At 37.0% G+C, this 27,521-nt stretch overlaps 1 protein-coding gene across 1 annotated transcript in view; it reads right to left on the bottom strand.

Annotated features, from left to right (window-relative positions):
• LOC127637471 (protein bicaudal D homolog 1-like) overlaps positions 1 to 22,002 on the bottom strand; it is a 36,320-nt gene extending 14,318 nt beyond the window's left edge. The window contains exons 1-4 of the mRNA XM_052118559.1: positions 21,483 to 22,002; positions 2,668 to 2,880; positions 2,337 to 2,489; positions 1,685 to 2,158 (exon numbers count right to left, since the gene is read on the bottom strand). Of these exons, the coding sequence (XP_051974519.1) occupies positions 1,685 to 2,158; positions 2,337 to 2,489; positions 2,668 to 2,880; positions 21,483 to 21,707 (1,065 nt within the window). The 5' untranslated portion in view covers positions 21,708 to 22,002. The remainder of the gene's footprint in view (positions 1 to 1,684; positions 2,159 to 2,336; positions 2,490 to 2,667; positions 2,881 to 21,482) is intronic.
• Between the last annotated feature and the right edge of the window lie 5,519 nt (positions 22,003 to 27,521).

The raw sequence follows: 27,521 nt of genomic DNA, 5'->3' as shown, positions 1-27,521 counted from the left end.
AAACATTTCTCCATACTCTCCCTCTACAATAACCATCTTAACCGTCTGCCAGTAGCCTGGCAGAGAAACATAATAAAGGACATGGGATGAATACACAACATGTATGAGTTTTTTTTCTTTTCTCGATCTCACAATCCAGCTAGTCATACATTTACATTACATTTATGCATTTGGCAGACGCTTTTATCCAAAGCGACTTACAGTGCACTTATTACAGGGACAATCCCCCCGGAGCAACCTGGAGTTAAGTGCCTTACTCAAGGACACAATGGTGGTGGCTGTGGGGATCGAACCAGCAACCTTCTGATTACCAGTTCAGTGCTTTATCCCACTACGCCACCACCATTCCTAGTCCTGCCTTTTCGAGATTCTCATTGGTCAATGCATGTCTACGTCAGAGTGCGTTGTAGCAAAAGTTAAATGTTCTCAATTTTGGGTTGCATGACGGAGTCACAATCGCAAACCGTTAAGTTTTCCCCCTCCGTCCTTTTCGATGCAACAACGCTGTTAAAATCGATGAATTTGCTGCATTCTCTGACGCAGCATAAACTCTAGTAAAACTAGTGTGTAGACGCCCTAAGTATGGTGCCCAAATATTTGCTTTATGTTTCACCTCTGTTCACGGTGACACATGAAAATTAGTGCTGAAGAAACATCACCTGACACTCGAAAAGAAGCTTTAGAACAAAGCGAAAAGCATAGTCGATAATTTCGGATTCGTTCCATGATGTGCAGCTTGCTTGCAAAGTAGACGGTAAATACACTGCATATGAATGATGCATTAAGTACTTAATGTAAACTCTATTAATTAATATTAACGGTCTCCATCACAGTTCACTTGCATTGCATCTTTTTTTTTTACATACAATGAAAGTGAATGGTGACTTAGGCTAACATGTGCTCCACAGAACCCTCAAACCCACTATTTACTTACCCTCAAAACTACATGAGGGTGAGTAAATGAAGACAGATTTCCATTTTTGGTTGAACCATCCCTTTACACGTACAGCATATATTCACAGATTATTAATTCACTTTATTAAAATGAGGATGCAAAGTTCATATTTAAATGGTCAAAATTAGCTTGCACTATAGACACAATGAGAAGAATCTTGTTACAGGAAGGATATAAGTAGCATGGCCCTTTAGTGTGTGTGTGTGTGTGTGTGTGTGTGTGTGTGTGGTGGTCTCATATTTCATCCCACGACACTGCAGTATTCCGTTGTAAACAGAACAACGCCTAAACCAATGCTGCAGTAGTTTCACAGTCTTTCGGAATATGAGCATAAAAGATGGAAAATTTTAACATATAGCAATAAAGAGAGTTATTAAATCAGAAAGGCAGGCCAAAATATCTAATCAGGCATACAATAAGAAGATCATAATAATATTCTCTTCAGGAAATTGTTATCTTAAACATATCATTTTTGTGGACCATGTTCCTAGACTGGGCTATAAAGAGGTGAATCTCATAGTGACCCAAATATCAAAATAAAGAAATAAGAAATTTTTTAAGAATGTTTTGGATGTAAAAAGAGCACATTTCCAAATTCTAAGGACTGTTTAAGTAAAAAACAATTATGAAACCTTGTTTTAAAGGAGAGCATTTCCGATATTGGCTTCAGCTGTTTACATATTCAGTATGTGGGTGTGTCTGGCACAAACCCCGCCCCTTCACACTGACCTGTTGGAGTTGCTGTTTGAGTTTCTGGATCTCGGGCCCGTTGAGTTCACTGAAGAGGTCAGGGGTCAAAATTTCACTCTTCCTCAAAGCCAATGTCCTGAAATCTCCATTTAGTCTGTTTAGCGTTGAACCCATCGCGCCCTGGAGCAGATGAGCATTGCATTTGCCCCCGTCTTCACTGCTGGGCGAGGTCGCCGCTGTCGGAGTGGCACTGCCACTAGGTGGCGCTGAGCTCAAGGCGATCAGATGGGCACAGCCTGAACTGAAGGCCCCGTCGCACACAGTAAGATGATGAGCTAATTCCTTCCGGAAGGTATTCTTCAGCTCTCGCTCTCCTTTCAGAGCGTCCAAGGCCTCCTCTAGTTGGCTATCGGAGATGTCCTTCAAGCGCAGCGCATCTTCTAATTGGCTATTGAGCAAGGCTGTCTCCTCCTCCAGAACTTTGATTTCATGCTTCAAGCCTTCATATTCCACCTTAAAGAAGGAAGCAAGATTATGTAGAAGACCTCCTTTTTCCAGTGTGACAAATGAACCAAAAGCATGTCATCAAGGTTACAGTGAGACATTATAATGGGGCCAGATTTGGAGGGTTTAAACTAGGGTTAGTAAGCCACATACAGCTTCAGGTACAGGTCTTATTGTGTGTATTTACCTGGTTCTGTTTGAGCGTAGACACCAGTTTCTGCAGTGAGATGTTCTCTTCTTCCAGTTCAGTGTAGTCCTGCAGAAGTCGGGCCTCTCTGAATTTATACTCTTTGATCTCCTCTCTCATCCGACTCCTCTGCAGCTCCAACATCTCATTACTCTGAGAGAAAGTATCAGAACCAAATATCAAAATAAGGGGATTGTTTTATGTTAAAAGAACGATGGCACAAGCACAACATTTAATAAAAAGCAGTTTGTTAGCTTTGACATCTGGAATTCAACCCATCATATTAAACACCAGATAGTTCCAGATGTTCTTTTCCGAGTTGGGTTCTGACCTCTCTGAGTTCCTGCAGTATGTCTGTGAGTCTCTCATTCTCCACCTGTGTGCAGGACGCTTGAGATCGACTATTCTTCAGTTCGGTTTGCTGCTCCAGCAGACGGCCCATGTAGTATGCCTCCTTAGTGGCTGACTCTTGCAGCAGCGTCTCCTCGTTGGTCTCCCCATCTTCAGCCACCTTCTTTTGGGTGGTGTACGCCTGGCTGAAGGCCTGATGGATAGAGAGAAGTACAATATTTCAGCTGCATCACAACCCGCATTCTATACATACTACATGTCTGCAAAATGGCAAAAAAAATAACCAATCCCTGACCAATAAGATTGTGTCCTCCCAAACCAAGCCTGTAAATTGTAGTTGACACAAATTCAGTGACATCATAACGTGAGGTGAAGCTCGCAGAATATTGGCTGTAATCTGTGAGGCGTGACTGGAATAGGTTACAATGGTGATCTTGTAGAAGACACTTTGAAAATCGATTCAGAGCATGGCCGAGGTACGCAGAATCCATTTGGAGGTGTGTAGAGGCATAAAGATTCAGAAAGGATAAGAGATGAAATAATAGACTTGTGGATCAGTGCATCATGGATTAACAACGAACGATTCAAAACCATAATAGGAGGGTGAATGACTGCAGTATCTCTGTATTCCATAAAGAAAAAACAAGCAAACATTTAAATCCAGTCTAAGCTAGACTGGCTGTGCCCAAAACCCCTCTAAAACCAGCAAACTAGAACAATCCGACCAGGTTTGGAGATCAGCAAAACAGCTTAGGATGGTATAAACATTTTATTGTTAACAGTCTAGGATGGTTTGCTGGTTTTAGCTAGTTTATGTTGGTCTAGCTGACAATTACCGGTACCTAAAGCTTCCTTAAAAACAATTAAACAGATCAGTGTGACCAGGCCGGGAGATCAGATAAAACCAGCAAACAGCTTAGGTGGTGTTTTTTTTCAAAAACTTAAGCGAGTTTGCTGATCTTTGCTGAAACCAGCAATCTGGACTGACTGATCTAGCTTGTCTCCCAGCATAAACGACTGAAAACTGACCAAATTCTAGCTAAAAGAACCAAACCAGACCAACCTGAACAGACTGGGAGGTCACCTAAGATGATAAAATATTCATAGGCTGGTTTAAACGTTTTTTTGTTGTTTGCTGGTCTAAGCTGGTTTAAGCTTTTCTTGCTTGTCTCTCTGTCTGACCTAATGACAAGTCCACAAAACCCCTCTTAACTTCAAAAATCAGCAAACCAGACTGACCTGAACTGGCTGGAAAACAAGCAAACCATTTAGGCCTAAGCTGGTTTGCAGGTTTTAGCAGATTTTTGCTGGCCTAGCTTGTCTCCCAGCCAAAATGGCTCACTTGTGGACAAAACCCCTTAAAAAAAATCAAACCACACCGGCCTGTCCAGGCTGGGAGACCAGGTAAACCCAGCAGGCTAGCTTAGGCTGGTTTAAAGTGATTTTATTTTAATATATAAAAAAACCTAAGCTGGTTTTCTGGTCTTTGCTGGTTTAATTGGTCTAGTTGTCTCCCAGCCAGACTGGCAAGTGCCCAAAACCTCTCCAGAACCAGTAAACCAGACCTACCTGACCAGGCTGGGAGACCAGCTAAGATCAGCAAACCATCTTAGTCTGATTTAAACTCTTTATTTAATTTCACAGCCTAAACTGGTTTACAGGTCTTAGCTGGTTTAAGTGGATCTAACTGGTCTCCCAGCCTGAACAGCAGACATGAAACAGGCGAGTTTTACAACAGCCTAAGCTGGTTTGCTTGTATCAAATTATTTAAGATAGTCTAGTTGGTCTTCCAACCTAAACAATTGACAAGTGACAAAATCCCACTAAATCCAGCAAACCAGCTTAGGGTTGTTTAAACAGTCATCATTTCAACAGCATAAATAGGTATGCTGGTCTCAGATGGTTGTGGTTTAAACTGTTTATTTCTAACCGCCTAAGATGATTTGCTGGTCTTAGATAGTTTCAACAAGTCTAGCTCAGAAGTGGCCAAAACACTTCTATAACCAGCAAACTAGACCAGCCTGGGAGACCAGCTAAACAGTATTTTTTTTCAACAGCACAAGCGGCTTTGCTGGTCTTAGCTGGTTTAAGCGGGTCTTGATTGTCTCCCAGCCTGTACAGCTGACAAGTGACCAACCCGGTTGGTCTTAAAACCAGCAAAGACTCTAAATCCAGCAAACCAGACCAGCTTGATCAGGCTAGGAGACCAGCTAAGACTGGTTTAAAGTGATTCTTTCCAATAGAGTTAACTGAGCAGTGCTTTCTCTTTAATAAGAGCCAGAGACAGTAAAAGAGGGAGAGAGAGCCAGTTGCTCTTCTTCTCTCCATACAATGTTCTTCCTGCATGGATGGAGACCGATGGACCCTTTCAAAAAGATGCCACTGGGGTTTTATAATCACACTCTCGCCTAGGGTGAGTCTGTCTTGCATTGTTGGGAGAAATCAGTGTTGTTTACGCTAGGGTGAGATCGGACACGAATGATAGGTAACACTGAGGGTTTGCAGCATTAATTAATGGCAAGAATGACCATATATGAAAGAGACAAGGACACAGGAGAGAAAATATAGACTACGCTGAGCAGGCACATCTCTGACGTTCCTCAAGAAGTCTTCTGCTGATCCGTGATACTATATTTAGCTAAATAAAGAACAATCAGCAATATGGTGTGAAAACTATTACTCCTGTTCCACGTTTCTATCATGACATCATCAATTATGATTCACTGGAGATTATCAAAAGCTTATCAAGCTTTATGGCACTGTGTGAGAATAAGTCAGCAGTCGTAGCATGAGAATTATTGGAAATGGAGATGATAATCGTATCATTCCGGTCTGAACAGCTGATATGCCACAGCATTGCAGTTCAATTTTAGCTGAGAGATATCATCTTTTTAAATATCTGGCATATATATTTTCCTCAATAAACTCTATACTTTCTCCTAAATATACCAGGATCCCAATGATGCGTGTGTACATTTGTCTTTGTGTGTGCCTATGAAAATGTAGAAAAGTGTGTCTCTGCCAACAACATTGGCACTGTCACCCTTTACTATATGTGCCACACTACCTGCCATTTCCCTTTATCTGAAAACCCTCTCACCCACTTACAAACACCAGCCACACCCAGCAGGAAACGTTTGATGACGTTACAGCTCTGGTGACTTCTACAGATATCCCCAGCTGATGTGTGTAGGAAGCAGTGAACACTGTGTATGGACCCTGTAAATCAGAACGCTGAAGCTGAAGTGTGAAAACCAACATACTGTACACACAAACACACTCAAAGACTGCAATCGGTGTTCAAGAGACTCTTTCTCTTTACAAAGGCAGAGCTTAATGCACAGCAGTTGTCTCATTACTCACATGGCCCTCCCTCTCTCTGTCTATCTCTGTTCAAACAGACACACACTCCTGTACACACAGACACAGATCACTCCCATACGGCATCCATCCATCCATCCATCCATCCATCCATCTATTGAACAAAATAGAATAGAATACACACTTATACATCTATGGAATATAACAGAACAGTATAGAACAAACACTAATATTTCTATGGAACAAAACAGAATAGAATAGAAAATAATACAATATAAAGACTAATATATCTACGGAATTAAACAACAGAATAGAACAAACACTAATATTTCTATGGAACAAAACAGAATAGAATAGAAAATAATAAAATATAAAGACTAATATATCTACGGAATTAAACAACAGAATAGAACAAACACTAATATTTCTATGGAACAAAACAGAACAGAATAGAATAGAAAATAATAAAATATAATAAAGACTACTATATCTATATATATATATATATATGGAATGAAACAATAGAATATAATAGAAAAAACACTAATATTTCTATGGAGCAAAACAGAATAGAATAGAAAATAATAACATATAATAAAGACTACTATATATATATATATATATTGTATATATGGAATGAAACAATAGAATATAATATAACAGACACTAATATTTGTATGGAGCAAAACAGAATAGAATAGAAAATAATAAAATATAATAAAGACTACTATATATATATATATATATATATATATATATATTGTATATATGGAATGAAACAATAGAATATAATATAACAGACACTAATATTTCTATGGAACAAAACAGAATAGAATAGAAAATAATAAAATATAAAGACTAATATATCTATGGAATTAAACAACAGAATAGAACAAACACTAATATTTCTATGGAACAAAACAGAACAGAATAGAATAGAAAATAATAAAATATAATAAAGACTACTATATCTATATATATATATATGGAATGAAACAATAGAATATAATAGAAAAAACACTAATATTTCTATGGAGCAAAACAGAATAGAATAGAAAATAATAACATATAATAAAGACTACTATATATATATATATATATTGTATATATGGAATGAAACAATAGAATATAATATAACAGACACTAATATTTGTATGGAGCAAAACAGAATAGAATAGAAAATAATAACATATAATAAAGACTACTATATATATATATATATATATTGTATATATGGAATGAAACAATAGAATATAATATAACAGACACTAATATTTGTATGGAGCAAAACAGAATAGAATAGAAAATAATAAAATATAATAAAGACTACTATATATATATATATATATATATATATATATATTGTATATATGGAATGAAACAATAGAATATAATATAACAGACACTAATATTTCTATGGAACAAAACAGAATAGAATAGAAAATAATAAAATATAATAAAGACTACTATATATATATATATTGTACATATGGAATGAAACAATAGAATATAATATAACAGACACTAATATTTCTATGGAACAAAACAGAATAGAATAGAAAATAATAAAATATAATAAAGACTACTATATATATATACTGTATATATGGAATGAAACAATAGAATATAATAGAAAAAACACTAATATTTCTATGGAGCAAAACAGAATAGAATAGAAAATAATAACATATAATAAAGACTACTATATATATATATATACTGTATATATGGAATGAAACAATAGAATATAATATAACAGACACTAATATTTCTATGGAACAAAACAGAATAGAACAGAATAGAAAATAATAAAATATAATACAGACTACTATATCTATGGAATGAAACAATAGAATATAATAGAATAAACACAAATATTTCTATGGAACAAAACAGAATAGAATAGAAAAAAATATAATAAAGACTACTATATATATATATATATATGGAATGAAACAATAGAATATAATATAACAGACACTAATATTTCTATGGAACAAAACAGAATAGAATAGAAAATAAAAAAATATAATAAAGACTACTATATCTATGGAATGAAACAATAGAATAGAATAGAACAACCACTAATATTTCTATGGAACAAAACAGAATAGAATAGAAAATAAAAAAATATAATACAGACTACTATATCTATGGAATGAAACAATAGAATAGAATAGATTAGAACAAACACTAATATTTCTATGGAACAAAACAGAATAGAATAGAAAATAATAAAATATAACAAAGACTACTATATCTATGGAATGAAAAAATAGAATAGAATAGAACAAACACTAATATTTCTATGGAACAAAACAGAATAGAATAGAAAATAATAAAATATAATAAAGACTACTATATCTATGGAATGAAAAAATAGAATAGAATAGAACAAACACTAATATTTCTATGGAACAAAACAGAATAGAATAGAAAATAATAAAATATAATAAAGACTACTATATATATATGGAATTAAACAAAAGAACAGAATAGAACAAACACTAATATTTCTAAGAAAATAAAACAGAACAGAATAGAGTAGAATAAACACTAATATACCTATGGAATAGAACATAAAAAACATCAATACATCTATGAAATGAAACAAAACAAACACTGATTTTCCATGGAATGAAACGGAACAGAATGAAATAGAATAGAATAAACACTAATATATTTATGGAACGAAACAACAGAAAAGAATAGAACAAAAAACAAATGAATATCTATAAAATTAAACAGAACAGAATAGAATAAAACAAACTCAAATATTTCTATGGAACAGCACAATAGAATAGAATGGAATAAACACTAATTTATATATATATATAGACCAAACAGAAAAGAATGATCACTAATATATCTGTGGAAAGAAACAAGTTTACGGAATAGAATAAACATGAATATACATATCTATGGAATGGAACAGAACAGAACAGATACATACAAATATATCTATGGAACGAAACAGAACAAAATAGAATAGAACAAACACTAATATTCATATGGAATGAAACAGATTAGAATAAATAGTATAGGATAGAAAGAAGAAACACTAATATTCTGTATATACATATATACTGTATAATATTTCTATGGAACAAAAGAGAAAATAACAAAACAGAAAATAACAGAATGGAATAGAATAGAATAAACATAAATCTTTGTATGGAACTAAACAGAACAAAACAGAGCAGAGTAGACACAATTAAATCTATGGAATGTAACAGAACTGAATAGAATAGAACAAACACTAATATTTCTATGGAACAAAACAGAACAAAACGGAACAGAATAAACACTAATATTTCTATGGAATGAAACAGAGCAGACTGGGACAGAATAGAAGAGAATTAATTAATCTACCCATCCATCCATCCATAACAAAACTCTTCACATACATATTTAACATGAGCAATTGAAATCTATTGGTTTGGACTAAACAACAGGTCATTTTTAATGCTAAATTCCCCTTACAGTGCATGAAAACTATTCGAGTTGATTTGCGAATTGTGAGATGTCTGCTGGCACTGTAATACAACTCATGTGAGAGGTGGTAAGCTGAGCCTTTTTTCTTTTTCTGAAAAGAGGAACACAGATACACTGATCAATATAAAGGCCCATGGGATGCAGCAAAGCCTTCTTCATACTGTATGTTATCTGCTCTGCTGCAGAGCTCCAAACCACCTCTCTATTTCAAAGTCAGTGCAAACAATTTCTGTGTACAACAGTGCAGGTGTCTGTCTGTATGTCTGTCTGTCTATATATATATATATATATATATATATATATATATATATATATATATATATATATATATATATGTCTGTCTGTCAATCTATCCATCCATCCATCCATCCATCTATCTATCTATAGTAGACAATTCTACTTAGTCTTTTGCACACATGTGCCAAAATGCAATTTCCTTAAATTAATAAGAAATTCAAATCTGGTGTGAACAAGAAACGAACTGTTCAGAGATTTGAACTTATTGTTTTGAATAATAATAATAATTCTCATTTGAGAATTGAGCCAAAGCGATTGAGAAAAACTGTAAACAGTTTGCGCTATAGACATCCTGTTAATGGTACCTCAAACATGTGTGCTATATGTTTGTCTAAGCAACTGGATTTATTGTGGACAATAAAATGGATAAAACAAATACCATTGATTTACACTGAAGGAGCGACCTAAGGCGGATAGCAAAACCTGCCAACAAGGAGCAAGTCAATGCATAAAACATAAGTGGGCCGTCCCACCTTTTATGAGCAGCAAAGCTTTTAGCTTAGTGCTGCTGCTAATGCACATCTCTGCATTTTTCATACACATATGTCACGTGTCTATCTACGCACATAATAACTCTGGGCACAATTAAGTATTTTATAGATCCAGAAACACGTTTCAATGCATTCTTAAAACACATTAGCATCAATTAGCAAAATTAAGTTTTCTGAAAGAGGTTTTCTGTTATATTTCTCTTGAGAAAACCACCACAGTAATCTCACACACGTCTCCTCTACAGTTTCAAAAGATACCTCAAAATTGTCTCAAACTTTGCTCAGATTTGCCAAGATACCAAAGTTTGTTATCAAATGTCAGAGACTTCAATATGAACTCAAACATTTCTCATTAAATACTCCCCCAGGACCAAACTGTTATGCTATCCACATTCATTTATTAGGGGCCAAACACTGAAGGTTCTTCTCATATTCTGCTATTGCAGTCTATGGAAGACCATAGAAGTGTACATAGGAAAGTTTTGAAATTAACTTAAATGTAACTGAACCAAATTTGAGGTCACTAACTCAAACCCTCTAGTGCCACCAACTGTTCAAAGTTGCACACACATTCAGCCTAAAGGCTAACTTTCGTTTAGAAAAAAAAATGAAATATTTTTCGAACTCGTCCTAGACCTTATGTCTGATTCACACAAACTGTTGCACATATCATCTAGAGACACTCATGCCAAAATGTTATGGAATTCATGATGAAAGACCAAACCATTTTTGTATAAAGCATCAACGTATTAGATGGCGAGCATGCCAAAATGGACGAGAGGATGTATCTTTGCAACGCTTTAGCATTTAGACACGAAAGATGGTATAAGCCATCAAAAGCATGACGTGAGGGTACCTGCACAGTTTCGTCAAATATAAATGGCTATTTTTGCTTATTACTTCTGAACAGTTTGGCCTAAAATCACGATACTGGTCTCTTTAGATTCCTTGGGGCATACAGAGTCGAATGATACCCAATTCTCCTATGTTAGCCATATTGGGCATCGGCCATTTTTAATTTGGTCTTAAATTGCTGTATTTGAGAAACGCTAACTGAACAGTATCACAGTTCCTGTATGTGCGCCGACACACTCTGTTGATGTTTTTCTTTTCCTCGTGTCTCGCAGGTCGAGCCAGCACATATGATCAGCGTTTTCATGGGAACGCTGATCAACCTCAGGGAGATGCTGATCACGGTGATGAATTACATGCCGCTTACACCTGCTTCCCTCTGATTGCACTCCCTACTTATTTCTTGTGTCTCCTCTCTTTCTTTGCCAGTTTATTATTCAATGTTACTGCTTGCTGTTTGCTATCATGTCTAATGTTTCTCTCTTGTGTAGTTGGAGCATGCTTGTGTATCTGTTGGTTGCCTATCTATATAGGTGTAGTTACCTGCCTGCTTGCAGTTGCTCTCACCAGTTGGTACCCAGTACTGTGGAGGAGGATTCCTCGGTCTCTGCCTGCATCTCGGGAGATTTGACTGGGCTTCACTTCGCACCACACCAGCTTCAACGGTGTTTCTTCAGTTTGCTCCAGACTACCACAATGCATACACTCGTCTCAGGAACACACTAATTCCTACCAGCAGCTTGTTGGATCAGCCATCTGCGGCCGGCGCTGGAAGCGCCTTTCTGTGACTCTCAGTCAACTAGTCAGCAGCCGACGCCGTGAGCGGCATTCATTTACTTTACATTCTCTGTCAATAAATACTATTTATTTGTCATCTCTTCTATTGGGTTTTTTATCCTCCCCCACCCACCAACCATGACAGAATAAACTGTCCACCATGGACCGAGTGGAGGAGATGACTCTTCGCTCCGCCGTCTTCCAACAAGGAGCTCTGCTTGGACAACCCCAAGATCAGATTTCAGCCTCTAACCATGCTTTAGAAGTTATGGCTTCGCAGCTCGCAGAGCTTACCATGATGGTTCAGCAGCTCCGCTCTCCCTCTGATCCCAGTACATTCCAAGACACGCCCCCTACACATCCAGCAGCTTCTCATGCTCCCTGGTGACCAGAAGCATATGCTATCCCTCCACCACCATTCTCAGGTGAGGGCTCTGTTAGAGCTTTCCTCTCACGATGTTCACTCTTCTTCTCCTTGCAGCCCTCCACGTATTCCACAGACACAATGTAAATTGCGTGTATCATCACACTCCTCTTCAGGAGGGTTGGGAATGGGGAACGGCATGTGGGATAACTGGCATTCGTGCTGCTCTTCATATGAAGCTTTCTCCTCTGAAGTTCTCAGAGTGTTTGACTGGGCATCCCAAGGTCGGGAAGCTGGGAGGATTTTATCAGGACTGTCCCAGGGTAATCGTTCAGTAGCTGATTATGCAATAGAATTTCACACCCAGGCTGCCTCTGGTTCCGCTATGTCAGAACGATGACTATGATTTGGTGGATCTAGCCATCCGGGTTGATCGCTGTTTAACTCAACGCTGTGAGCATCGTCGACACCATTTTCCGCCGCTTGTGCAGGAAACCCTCACTCACAATCCACGCCTCCTAACAGAGTTTCTGATCTGTGACGAGGAGGAGGGCGGGACCAGTCCATGACTACACATGCCCGGCCCCAATTGTCAGTAGTTAGGGGGTAACTGGTGAGCATGACACCCTTGAGCAAAGCCCCAGGACACTGCATGCACCTTGCGCCTCGGCCGCTGATTGGAGCAGACTGTTATGTTATCTTGGCCCTGGTGGATTTCGGTGCCAACAAGAATTTCATGGACACAGACTTGGCTTCCAAATGGCGGTTTCCCAGGATCCGATTGGATGAGCCCATCACCGCCCACACACTTAGTGGCACACCCCTGTCATTCATCACCCATTCCACTAAGCCGGTCACTTTGATCTCCAGAAACCACACAGAAAAGTTTTCTTTCTATCTCATCCGTTCCCCATCGACCCCAGCTGTGCTGGGACACCCCTGGTTGGTTACGCACCTTCCCACACATAGATTAGGCAACCAACACTGTACTAGCCTTGAGCTCTTTTTCTTCTTCACATTGTCTTTACTCTGCTGTCTCCCCTGTCTAGTCTTGTGTTTTGTTGCTGGATGAGCTTGCAGATATGTAAGGAGTACCACCAATTGAGGGCGGTTTTCAGCAAGTCACACGGCGCAATCCTCCCTCCTAATTGCCCGTACGACTGTGCTATTGAATTGCTTCCAGGCACTTACCTTCCTAGAGGACGGTTGTATTCACTCTCAACTCCCGAGAGGGAGGCCACGAACAGGTACATTACTGATTCTTTGGCTGCCGGTCTCATCCGCCTTTCCTCATCGCATGCAGGGGCAGGGATCTTTTTGTGGAGAAGAAGGAACAGGGGCTCTTCCAGGGGCTAATGAATGACATACTTAGAGACATGGTCGATCATTTTGTCTTGACAATATTCTGATATTCTCCCAGAATATGCAGGACCATGTGCAGCATGTCAGACAGGTGCTTCAGTGGCTGTTGGAGAACCTTAAAGTTCTCTGTCAATAAATACTATTTATTTGTCATCTCTGTTTTTGGGTCCTTTGTCCTCCCCCAACCCCCAAACGTGACAAACAGTCTATGTATCATTACGAAATTTGGTACGTGTCATCGGGGCCATGTCCTAAAGGTACTCAAAAAGTTTGTCAAATACTATAACAAAATGGTTATTATTTTGTTTTAAACTGGCCTATTGTTATGAGACTTGTCTTGTTAGCTTCCTTGTGTCATGCCAAATACAATCATACCAAATTTGCCATGGTCGGCCATACTTCCTGTCCACCATTTTGAATTGAATTAAAAATCTGTTTTTTCTAATTCTTCCTAGGCCGTTTGTCCGATTAGTATGGCATTTTGTGTGTATCATCTAAGTACACTCACAACAAAAATGTATCAAAAGCTTTTAAATGGATCAAACGGTTCTAGAATAACGAATCAACAAAATTTATGGCAAGACTCCTAAAAGAATTTAAGGCTGTATCTCAGCAACACTTTGGTTTATTGAGTCATTGTCAATACACCCTGACCTCAACAAATACATTTGGTGACCAGGCCACCTATTGGTCAAAAGTTATAATTAATTGTATTGTAAAATAAGCAATTCTACTTTTTTTTTTATTGAAATCACATTCAGCTTACTTAACATGCAACAGGTGTGCTTGGCCCCGTAATTTCTGCTTGCAGCTATATCTTATTTATTTTATAACTCAATATTCTTACAATTGTCTCATTTGTTTCTAATCTTTATTTCTCCAAAGGCCTTTTAGGAGAAATATCTGAAACAAAGTTGATACTTAATCTAAAAATAACCCAGAACTCCATTAAAAGGATCTCTCTTTTTCCATGGAACACAAAAAGTACAGTAGATGTTAGGCAGAATATTAGTTCAGTCACCATTCACTTCCATTGTGTGGAGTGGTGGTGGTGTAGTGGTCTAACCACATAACTGGTAAACTGGTAATCAGAAGGTTGCTGGTTCAATCCCCACAGCCACCACCATTGTGTCCTTGAGCAAGGGACTTAACTCCAGGTTAATCCTGGGGGATTGTCCCTGTAATGAGGGCTCTGTAATTCGCTTTGGATAAAAGCATCTGCCAAATGCATAAATGTAAATGTATTGAAGGGAAAAAAAGCTGAGGCTAATATTCAGACAAACATCTACTTCTTGTCTGCCACAGAACAAATAAGGCCATTCGAGTTTGGAGCAACATGAGGCTGAGAATTCATTTTGAGGTGAGTGAACACTTTAAGATGTTGAACACCAGGTAGGATAAAACTCTGCAGGTTGGTGTCCCAGGACAAGATACTGCCTCAAATCTCCTTGAGCATTATCGCTTTGTGACAGGTTCAATCCTCATAGCTTTCAAAACACTGATACTGTCTGCTGGAATAAAGAACGTTCTTACAAGTCGCACTGTGGGTTAGCTACTGTATGTCTCACTGATGGAGGTTGCATACAAGCAAAAAACAATACTTGCTCATAAAGATACACGGTGGGAAAGTGATTAAGATAATTACTTCAAATGATTCAAATGACAACTATAAACTAGCTTTAGTATTAACTCGGTTCCTTGGTGTAAAGTGAAGTATTCAGTTGTCTCTAACAGCACAATAAAGGGTTGTTTGTAAAAGCAGATGCTTGGATGATCAAAATGCATGGGCTTGCCAGGGCAACACTAAGACTGTGAGAAATATGCTTTTGGAGAAGCAAAGAGACGAATTTACAATGTCCGAGTAGCTAAAATTACCTATCTGTTATCTGATCAGACACAATAATATATAATCAGTCAAAAGACTAACCAAACACAATATACAATCATGGACTACTGTATATAAAAAAGTATGTCTTAATTTTAGCATTTTTATACTGCAGTTTATGTGGTTATAACAACTCAAACAAGGAAATCCAAGCAGCTCTCGAAGGGAAGTGGAGAATCTTGAATGTCAGAAATAGACATTTATTAATAAATCATCAGCAAATGCTTTCATCATACTGTCATGTCTCAGAATGCCATTTCTATTACACAAACATCCAGGCAAAGACACATCATTATTACAACTATAAAGCATATTACAAGAACTCAAATTTAATAATTAGCAATTTGTTTGTAATGACAATATTTTAATACAAGCGAATATCATATTTGTAACTAATGCAAATCTGCCTAATTAGAACTGTATTCAACTCTAAGTTTATAATTTGGTTGACTTTTGTATTGTATTGGGTTGTAGGGTGTGCATCAGCGATGGTCTTTTTATCAAGTGCATGGAGGACTAGTTTACACTACATGATTTTAAGCCCGACTTCCACTCGCCGACAGTTTTGTGGAGATCACCGACAAAAGCCTGAAATCGTGGGCAAATCGGAGCTCGCTCCCGTGAGCAACGCAATGTATGAACTATCAAAGACGCGATTTGAGAGAAGCGGCGATGCGTCGCTGATGTCAGCGAGATATCTAGACTGTTAAATATCTGGACCAGTCTGCGACTCCAAATCGTGCAGTGTGAAATATGTTTTGACTGAATACAACAGCAGAGTTGACCTACAGCCAATGAGAGAGAGAGCAAGAAACGGGGCATGGGAAGTTTCAGTGGGAGGAGTCCTGATGTACCTGCAACTGAACATCAACTAGCATGGCTGCAGTATCAAGAAAGTCTCATTGGGCCGAAGAAATGGAGGAACAATTAGTGGAACATTGGCAGAAGCACCAGCGCCTATTTGATGTTTCCTCTGAACTGTCCCACAACCGGGTGGAGAAAGAGATGAGTTGGAGAGAAATGGCCAATTCTCTTGGACAGTCATAGTAACATGTCTTGTAATGTGTTCTCCCCTGTCGCAGAGTCGTCGTGTAATTTGAATACGCTACAACTTCAGTGACAAGACAGACAGTTGTGTAATATGAACGGTACCACGATCCGACGTCTTTGAAAGTCGTGTAGTGTGTAGGAGCCATTAGTCAATCTTATTGTCCATGAACATGTTTGCTGGCACCCGTCACCCTATACTAACCTTCAGCGCAGTCAACTGCAGTCAGCAAGAGTACATAAGCTCCACTAATAAAGCCTTGAATAACCTTGTACATGGCAGAGGAGTATGGGGATACAAGCTATGCCATATTTGTATCAGTCCAAATCTGATACAAGTCTGTCGTAAATCTTTTTGATATGTTACAGTAACATGGCAGCATTGTAATTCCAATGACTTCTCAAATACTGTACATTGTTGCAGAACCTTTATTGTGTATATAAGTGACAGAATGTGTGAAATCTCTGGCTTAGTTGGGGATTCAAAATAAGTACATTTGAAAACTTGTCACCTGAAAATAAAGATAAAGATCTCCCATTTAGCCTTAACAGACTGTAGGGGCAAGTGCTGTTAGCAAGCACCTATGAAGGCCGGAACGGTACACAAGGGGTTGGGTGGCCAGCACCACGCCCGACCACCTTTGTCTCCCCAGTGGCGATGTTTACACACCACACCAGGTACTCATTTTAGGCTGAGTCGAACTTGGGGAGGCCCAGGACCGGTTCAGATAATCATCACCGGTGTTGGCCATGAGCGGGAATCGAACTCAGGTCGCCAGGTTCGTAGCGCATCATCAAAGGACAATAATGCGTGTGTCCCAGTGTGTGTTTTCAGGTTTGGAGGGGAGCGGTAGTCTGCTACACTACCGCTCCCCTCCAAACCTGAAAACTCACACTGGGACACACGCATTATTGTCCTTTGATGATGACAAATATGCTTGGACTCTGAGCAAATTATTCCTCATTACATCGACACAAAAGCTTTTGGCTCTCTAGACAGGAAGGGATCAAGTCTCATTGGTACCGAGAACAACATATAATATTCAGGCCAGGGCAAAAACAAACAAACTCTATGGAGACTGTACCACATTTTCTCTGTTATGGTTTGTGATTGTGAACACTGTCCAGGCCATTAAAAGAAAATCATTGGCACAACTCCTTAGACCATAATATTAGATGGCTGACAAACCCACCAAAAAGTCATCGTCCATTGCAATGGTTTTCTGCTGTTACACTCTCCAATACACCAGAAATGCGCCTTAAAATCAGAGTAAACTCTATACGAGTCTGCATATGCTACAATCTCATAGACTGTTCAGTTGTGTGTATTATACAGTTTATACAGCCTCTGAAGATGTCACATCTACCGAAATTTGAGTATTGTTTCTGTTATCCATGTATTCTTTACTACTGATATGGGGTCGTAAACAGCATCTTAAATTTAGGATAGCCTCACAGTTGTCTTCAATTCTAAAAGGTAAGATGTTTAATGAATTTACTGGGTTCTTTCAAATGTGATGCTTTCTATCAAGATGAGTCAGACGTCATAGTGGGCTGTTTACTTATAAATGTGATTTTGTGTTTCGTTATATTTCTATTTTCAGCTTTCAAACCATGTAAATGTTGTCACCAATAAATGTTGTTTTGAAACTTCTTAATGTGGTAACCAATCACTGTAATTCAAGCAGTTATATCGTTCTATCTCTGCAATCTTTAGAGTTCATAGAAACATTTAAAATGCAATATTAGAAAGCTGAGAGTATCTTTTTCACCCCCATCCACATCCCAATCAGAGTTGGGCACAGCAGAGACAGCCTCCGTCACCCATTTACCCACCTCTTACTTTCCAACGTTATATAATTATCAAGCTTTCCAAAGAGAACTTGTTCTTGCAGTAATTTCCTCAACAAGACCCTCTTACGTACAGAAGTTTTTGTTCCTTTTCTTTTCCTCCATGTCAAGTTATCAAATGGTTAGCGACAAGTGAATTCTCCTGTGATGGTTAATGTTGTTAAACTAACATTCAAAAAAACAATTGCGAGGTGCTTGCTACTTAAAAAAGGTAACAGATAGATTTATTGTTACAATGTACCAGTGTTGAAGTATTGAATTTGCTGTAGGTTATTAGACAAGGCAAACCCATGAGCAGGCTGATCAGACAATGTCAAATCCTGCCTTTATATATGAAGATGTTCACAGAAAATATTTGAGAACTTCTTCATAGGAACATTTTTGTGAATCTTGTTTTTTTGTGGCAATATTCTTTTCAATTCAATTCAGTCATTTTTTTGTTGACTTTTTCATGTTGTTCACGTAGTACACATTTATATGTCAGCATTGTTCTTATAGATTTTTGGTAATATTCTGTTCTATTCTATTCTAGTTCTGTTCTGTACTATATTATTCTACTTTATTCTGTTTTGATGTTCTGTCTATTTTACTCTGTTCTACACACTTTTTGTATGTCACCCTTGTTCTTATAGATTTTTTGCAATATTCTGTTCTATTCTATTCTATATTATTATGTTCTGTGCTATTCTCTTCTGTTCTATTCTATTCTATTCTATTCTATTCAGCACACTTGTATGTCACCATTCTATTCAGATCTCTTATAAATACTTCTTGCATGTCACCCTTGTTGTTCTTATAGATTTTTGGTAATATTCAGTTCTATTCTATATTATTCTGTTCTGTGCTTTTTTATTCTACTATTGTGTGCTATTCTATTTTACTACTCTGTGCTATTCAGTCTACATACTTGTACGCCACCCTTGTTCTTAGATTCTTAGATTTTTGGCAATATTCTATTTGATTCTACTTCTGTTTTGTCCTATTCTATTCTACTATTCTCTTCTGTTCTATTCTATTCTATTCAGCACACTTGTATGTCACCATTCTATTCAGATCTCTTATAAATACTTCTTGCATGTCACCCTTGTTGTTCTTATAGATTTTTGGTAATATTCAGTTCTATTCTATATTATTCTGTTCTGTGCTATTTTATTCTACTATTGTGTGCTATTCTATTTTACTACTCTGTGCTATTCAGACTACATACTTGTACGCCACCCTTGTTCTTAGATTCTTAGATTTTTGGCAAAATTCTATTCTACTTCATTCTGTTCCTTTCTATTTTATTCTACTCAGTTCTCTTCTACACACTTCTTGCATGTCAGCCTTGTTGTTCTTATAGATTTTTGGCAATATTCTATTTAATTTTGCTTGCTCTTAAAAAAATTATATTATATATTCTACTCTATGCTATTTAATTTCACTATTCTATTATCTTCTATTCTACACACTTCTTGTATGTCACCATTGTTCTTATAGATTTTTGGCAATATTCCATTCGATTCTACTTCTGTTTTGTACTATTCTATTCTACTATTCTATTCTGAATCTGTTCTGTACTATTCTGTTCTATTATTCTATTCTGTATTCTACTTAGTTCTCTTCTACACATTTCTTGTATTTCACCCTTGTTGTTCTTATAGATTTTAGGCAATATTCTATTCTGCATCTGTTCTGTACTATTCTATTCAAATTATTATGTTTGGTTCAATAATATTCTACACACTTGTTCTTAAAAAAATATTATATATTCTACTCTATGCTATTTAATTTCACTATTCCATTATCTTCTATTCTACACTCTTCTTGTATGTCACCATTGTTCTTATAGATTTTTGGCAAAATTCTATTCTACTTCATTCTGTTCTGTGCTATTCTATTCTACTTTTCTGTTCCTTTCTATTTTATTCTACTCAGTTCTCTTCTACACACTTCTTGCATGTCACCCTTGTTGTTCTTATAGATTCTTGGCAATATTCTATTCAATTTCGCTTGCTCTTAACAAATTATATTATATATTCTACTCTATGCTATTTCATTTCACTATTCTATTATCTTCTATTCTACACACTTCTTGTATGTCACCATTGTTCTTATAGATTTTTGGCAATATTCTATTTGATTCTACTTCTGTTTTGTCCTATTCTATTCTACTATTCTATTCTGTTCTATTGCATTCTACTCAGTTCTCTTCTACACATTTCTTGTATTTCACTCTTGTTGTTCTTTTAGACTTTAGGCAATATTCTATTCTGCATCTGTTCTGTACTATTCTATTCAAATTATTATGTTTGGTTCAATACTATTCTACACACCTTTCTTAAAAAAATATTATATATTCTACTCTATGCTATTTCATTTCATTATTCTATTATCTTCTATTCTACACACTTCTTGTATGTCACCATTGTTCTTATAGATTTTTGCCAATATTCTATTCAATTCTACTTCTGTTCTGTCCTATTAGATTCTACTATTCTATTGCATTCTACTCAGTTCTCTTCTACACACTTTTTGTATGTTACCCTTGTTGGTCTTATAGATATAGATGTATCTGTTCTGTACTATTCTATTCTATTATTATGTTCGGTTCAATACTATTCTTCACACCCGTACTGTACGCCACGCTTATTCTTATAAATTTTCTATTATATATTCTATTCTATGCTATTCCATTCTACTATCCAATTCTCTTCTATTCTACACACTTCTTGTATGTCACCATTTTTCTTATAGATTTTTGGCAATATTCTATTCTATTTTATTCTATTCTATTCTACATTATTGTGTTCTTTGCAATTCTACACACTTGTGCCTCACCCTTGTTATTATATATTTATATAGGAATGTTCTATTCTGTTATACTTTATTCTATTCTGTCCTATTCTATTCTACTCTGTTATTTTCTACATACTTCTTGTATATATCATCCTTTGTTCTTATAGATTTGTACTCATAACATAACATAACATAACATAACATAACATAACATAACATAACATAACATACTGTTAAGAACTCCAGAGAATCAAGGCAAAATAAAATGTGTGTACCTCCTGCAGTTGCTCCAGCTCTTGTCTGAGGGTCTCCTGCTCGGCCTCCAGATCCGCATACTGCTGTTTTAGGGTCTGGTTCTCCTCCAGCACCACCAGACCGCACTCCGCCGCCCGGACTTTCTCCCGGTTCGCCTCTGCGAGCTCGCGGGTCAGCCGCTCCACCTCCGCCCGATAATGATCCACCGACTCCCCGCATCCTCCTCCAGCTCCTCCAGCAGCCATCGCCGCGGCCCTCCACCTTCCTCGCCCCGTCCCTGCGCTAGATGGACGGATGAATGGATGGAGCGGAGGCGCCAACACCTTATCAGAACCTCCAATAGAAAGTCAATGATCGAGACATTAATGACAAAAAAACAAAGAATATAAATCCTAACTCATTTCGAGCGAAGAATACATATCACGGTCCAGAAAGAGGGTTGAATCGAAGGGCCTCGCATCCTTTCTTTCGCTTCTTTTTCTGCTTAATCATGGGTGTTGGGACGCCATCTCTAGGATGGAGAAAAGTGGCTCAACTCACATCAGCTCTCTCCTCCTGTCTGTGACATCAGCTCATCCATCGCAAGCTCATGAATATTAATTTTGTCGCGCTGACGTTGCTTCGTAACCCTCCGGGAGCGCCCAATCACTCGATCAAGTTAATATTCATAAGCCATTCGATATTTTTACTGTATTATATTTTTTGTTCCAGGTAAAATAAAACAAGATATGCAAGTGTAAAATAATTAATTTAAATTAAAAAAAAAAAACACCATATACAATAGCATAAAATAGAAGGTGAATACATAACAAAGTAACAAACATAAATCCATGTCATTTTACCTAATTCATATTCACGAGCTTAGCCGGTGACAGCAGAATAAACCAATATTAACCATTAAAGAGTCCAAGTTTAAGCAAATATATAACGTGTAAAAATTATTTTAAAAAAATTAAATCCTTGACAGTCTATTGGGCATTTCAATACCAGCGTTTTCTGCTACAGTCACAAGGGTTCCATGATAAGACAGAGATAATCAACACTTCACTTTATTGGTCGGTGGTTGTAAAGACAGATAAACGCAGAGGTGAAAAGTTGAACGTTGGGAAGAGTAACGTCAAGGTAAGGCCATCGCTGTTAAAATAAACATGAACGTTCTACGCCCCTGATATGACTACAATGACTCTAAAGATTAAAATGTACAGACCAAATAACTTGTTCAGCTCAAATGAAAGGAGTCAGAATCATTATGAATTATGCAGAAGTTTCTGTTTTTATGAGCATTATAATCGAACACATCAACAAAAAACTTTTTAAAGGTGATGAATACGTTTTCCGCCATTTTGTGAAACACCCGCCTACAACGTCATCTCAGCCAATCCGATGTCAGCAAATCCAAACGCACAAAATGATTGACAGGCAAACAGCGTTTCTGATTCGTTAATAAATGGCGGGCCGCTTCCTCAAACTTTTCGTGGTTTTACAGAGGCTGGAAAGTTTCTCATCAGGTTTCTCAGAAAGGACAGATATGTTAGCGATATCTATCAGTTTGTAGGGTCATATGAAGCGATGTATTAAAAATCACAGAATCAAACATAAGTTAGTTGTTTGTTTGTGGTAGGTGTCACCTTTAAAATGTGACTCCAACAAACTTCACCAAATGTATTGACATTATACTATGCTCATTTTTTTGTATTTGAGCCAAAACAGGAACAAAAAATAGTTTAAATTGATATAAAAAAAAAATGTATATTCTGATCCAATACTCTCTATTTTATACAGTTGGGAGAATCTCAAAAAGCTGGTCAAGAACAGCATGTCAAATGAATGAATTTAAATGCATTTCCATGACATGTAAGTACTCTAATGCATCAGGACATTTGACTTACTTGGTTTTGTTGTGTTAATACTATTATTTTCTATGGGTACCCTTATTAGATTTTGTTTAGCGTACAGTATTATACAGGGTTCGATATCCTTTTCTGCACCGTTTTGTGCTCCGTTCTGCATAACGTGGCGGTTCATTTTGTTTATCGCGGCAAACACATATCTCGGGTCTTTAGTGACCCGGGACCTCATTCCACCCACTGTACCTCATCCAAGTTTTTTATATTTTTTTATTTTTTTGACTCTTTAGTATTGCTCAACCATTCACTTCTGAATAATAATAATAATAATAAAAAAAGACAAAATATTTTTTTTAATGATTTTTTTTTAAATTGCACAAGTGTGTATTGTTATTAGAGACCCTAGGTATGTGGAGTGGTGGTGGCATAGTGGGCTAAAGCACATAACTGTTAATCAGAAGGTTGCTGGTTTGATCCCCATAGCCACCACCATTGTGTCCTTGAGTAAGGCACTTAACTCCAGGTTGCTCCGGGGGGGTTGGGGGTTGTCCCTGTAATAGTCGCATTGGATAAAAGCATCTGCCAAATGCATAAATATAAATGTATGAAATGTTGTTGCTTTCTTGCACTTATATTGATTTGTAATAATCATATCTGAGAATGAGAATTTGGGGGTTAAATATGGTTAATTGTCATGAATATGCATACTTTTTTTTTATTCTTTAGATTTTGGGATGAATTTGGCAATGTTTTCGTGATTTTCACATCACATGTCCGTTGAGATGTCTCTATCTCAGTTAGGTAAGTGTGGCTTAATTTTCGTCAGCTTGTCTGCTGTTATCTGACATCTGTTTTCGTTAAGGTTTCAACGTAAATTCACTCTTGTTTTCGCCCTCTCAACCTGTCCTGACCTGCCCGTGAACTCAGTCAAATTAAGATAAGGTTGCACTTTATGGTTTGAGAGCCAATAATCCAATTCAGTGATAATTAGAAATCTCAAAAACAAAATTAATTTATGGCACCATATCAGTTCAGGCTCTATTGCTTGGAAGGCAGAGAACATCATGATGCGGTTTAGTAGAGCACGAATGGAATATCTGCTAACAATCTTTTAAGTTTAATTCATATTAAGGTTCTTTAATACACACACACACACACACACACACACACACACACACACACACACACACAAAATTGCATTATAGATCAGTGATATTTGTTAGAAAATAGCATTGATCCATTTACATGACCCCAATGTGAGCTTTTTAGACCTTACTAACATCTATCTATCAGTTTCTTTATTGCCTGAAAAAAAGATATGACCGTACTCAGACCACATGACGTTATTTCTCTTCTAGGAATCCATTAGTACAGTCAGTTTGGTTAAAAGTGCTGTCACAAATTACATTAGTCTCTAGGTGGTTTTATCAGGGTTTTTTTATTATGATGAGATAAGCAAACTGATTTCCATGTTCATCACATCACGCATGATTTAGTATAAAAATAAGGCAATTATTATGTACAAAATATATCACATAATTAAACAGTCATTATATACTGTATGTGCACCAATGTTACTATATACGTCTGTTGAATTTCACTATAAACATCTAATATGTTATAACAATTTGCAATATGACAGTTCGAGCCAAATCACACTGTTGTTGAAAAAGTGAAGTTGAAGTGAAGCTGACCCATGAAACAGATGATCGCAGAAGTAAAAATGGTGTTCCAGGATGGCACGTTCAATAGAACCAATAGGATGACAGATTGACCCCGGTAGATTGATAACTCACACACTGGAAAACAACCAATCAGAGAGTATATTTCAATCTCAGATAAAGGCTAAACAGGATTTTTATTTCCCCCATAAATAAAATGTGCATTACCAATTTTTTATCTGTTCAAACTCTCTATAAATCAATGTATAATCTACAGTATACATATTGTGCTAATTACTTTATATAAAAGACTTGCTTTCCCTATACAATTATTTATAATAATCATAATTATATGTTATTATTATAATGATAATAATAATTATCAACTAAAAATCTATATGAAAATTACATGGCTGTCTCTTATGAGGTGCTCTGAATCAAAACGATGCTTATATTTATTTATTTTATTTTTAATTTAAATTGGCTCCAAACCAGGTGCTAATCCAGCTGAGCTAAAATTCAAGCCAAACACACCTGAAAGAGCTAATCAAGGCTTTGGAAATGACAGGCACGTGTGTTTGCTCAGTATTGGAATTACAATATGGAGGATGGTTAATCTCTATGATTTGGATTATTAAAAAGAATATTAGCCTAAATAAATATGTTAATTCAAAATAATTTTAATGGTATGCTACTGCTTTTTCTTTACAGAGGTTTTTGTAAGCATAAGTACAGTCATTTGACTCTCATCAGAGACAGGATGAAGCAGGATGGAGGGATTGTGAAGCAGGTGAATAAAGGTATTTACCGGAACATAAAGGAGAGGAGGTAGGAGATGGTGATGTGAGGAGATGTGTTTTGCATCTCTCAGCACTGTTAGAGGCGTGTGTCCTCCTTGAGATTCACTGTGTCTCCACTTCGCCCTTCTGTTCTGGAACCAGATCTGAACACACAATGATCAGTAATCCAGAGTTGGAGGAAAACTTTGTAAAAAAAGTACCAACTTCAGTTTTCTATAGCTTTAATTAAACTACAGGAAAATGTGCATGTAATATATATATATATATATATATATATATATATATATATATATATATATAATCTCCCCAATTTCCAATGCCCAATTCCCACTACTTAATAGGTTATTGCAGTAAAACGGTTACTCTCCTCAATCCGGGTGGCGGAGGACAAGTCTCAGTTGCCTCCGCTTCTGAGACCGTCAGTCCGTGCATCTTATCACGTGACTCGTTGTGCATGACACCGCGGAGGCTCACAGCATGTGGAGGCTCATGCTACTCTCCGTGATCCACGCACAACTTACCACACGCACCATTGAGAGCGAGAACCACTAATCACGTCCACGAGGAGGATACCCCATGTGACTCTACCCTCCCTCGCAACCGGGCCAATTTGGTTGCTTAGGAGACCTAGCTGGAGTCACTCAGCACACCCTGGATTCAAACTTGTGACTCCAGGAGTGGTAGTCAGCATCAATACCAGCCCATCTGGCACCAGCAATCATGCCACGGTCGAAATCACAAGATCACATTTTTCCCCATTCTGATGGTTGATGTGAACATTAACTGAAGCTCATGACCCGCTTGATTTTATGCACTGCACTGCTGCCAAACGATTGGCTGATTAGATAATCACATGAATAAGTAGATGTACAGTTGAACCTAATAAAGTGGCCGGTGAGTTTATATTATATTGATCCTATTTTATATTTAAAACAAATATATGTATTTTAAGATTTATACACTTTTCCATTATGCATTCATAGAAAGTTTTAATTAAAATCTTGATGTTGAATAAGTCCATGAACTAAACTTTATAGTAGTATAGGTTTTCTCTAGTGAATTAATTAAGTAGTTAACCCATTTTCATTACTTTAAATTATATCATTTTAAAATTATAAACCAAAACATTGCACAAGTTAAACAAAAGAATATAGGAATACATGAATCTGCTCACACACACGTGCGCACACACACACGTGCACACACACACGTGCACACACACGTACACACATACGTGCACACATGCACACACACCTTATTGTAATGAAATTGTGCAAGATTATATAAATTTTTTTGTTCAAAATAATTTTATTTAGGGAATGAAGTGCATATCACAGATTTGAAAATAGTGTATTGTCAGCGTTTGTGTAGTCAAAGTTGTGACAGAATCGTTGTGTAGTACCTGTACTCTGCCTTCAGACAGCTGGGTTCGAGAGGCGAGCTTGTCTCTAGTCTGAACATCAGGATAGCGTGTTTGCTGAAAAACTCTTTCCAGCTCCTCTAGCTGAGCGACTGTGAATATAGTCCGCACCCTTCTGTGATTGGACCGGCGAACTGTGCGATAACAAATAAGCATTTGTTTGAAATGAAGGCAGCGCATGAGCCTAAATACACCTTGACTGGAAAGTTAATCAAATCTGTTTAACCTCAAGCACACATAAGCTGTGAAACGTATGAAAAAGATCTGTTAGAAAGTAGATAGACCAAGACAAAGTCAGTAGGAACAAAATTATATTATATATTAATATTAT

This window comes from Xyrauchen texanus, chromosome 45 (assembly GCF_025860055.1).
Source record: "Xyrauchen texanus isolate HMW12.3.18 chromosome 45, RBS_HiC_50CHRs, whole genome shotgun sequence".
Taxonomy (NCBI): Eukaryota; Metazoa; Chordata; class Actinopteri; order Cypriniformes; family Catostomidae; genus Xyrauchen; species Xyrauchen texanus.
Note: the sequence above shows the minus strand (reverse complement) of the source record. Positions and strands in the feature narration are given on the sequence as shown.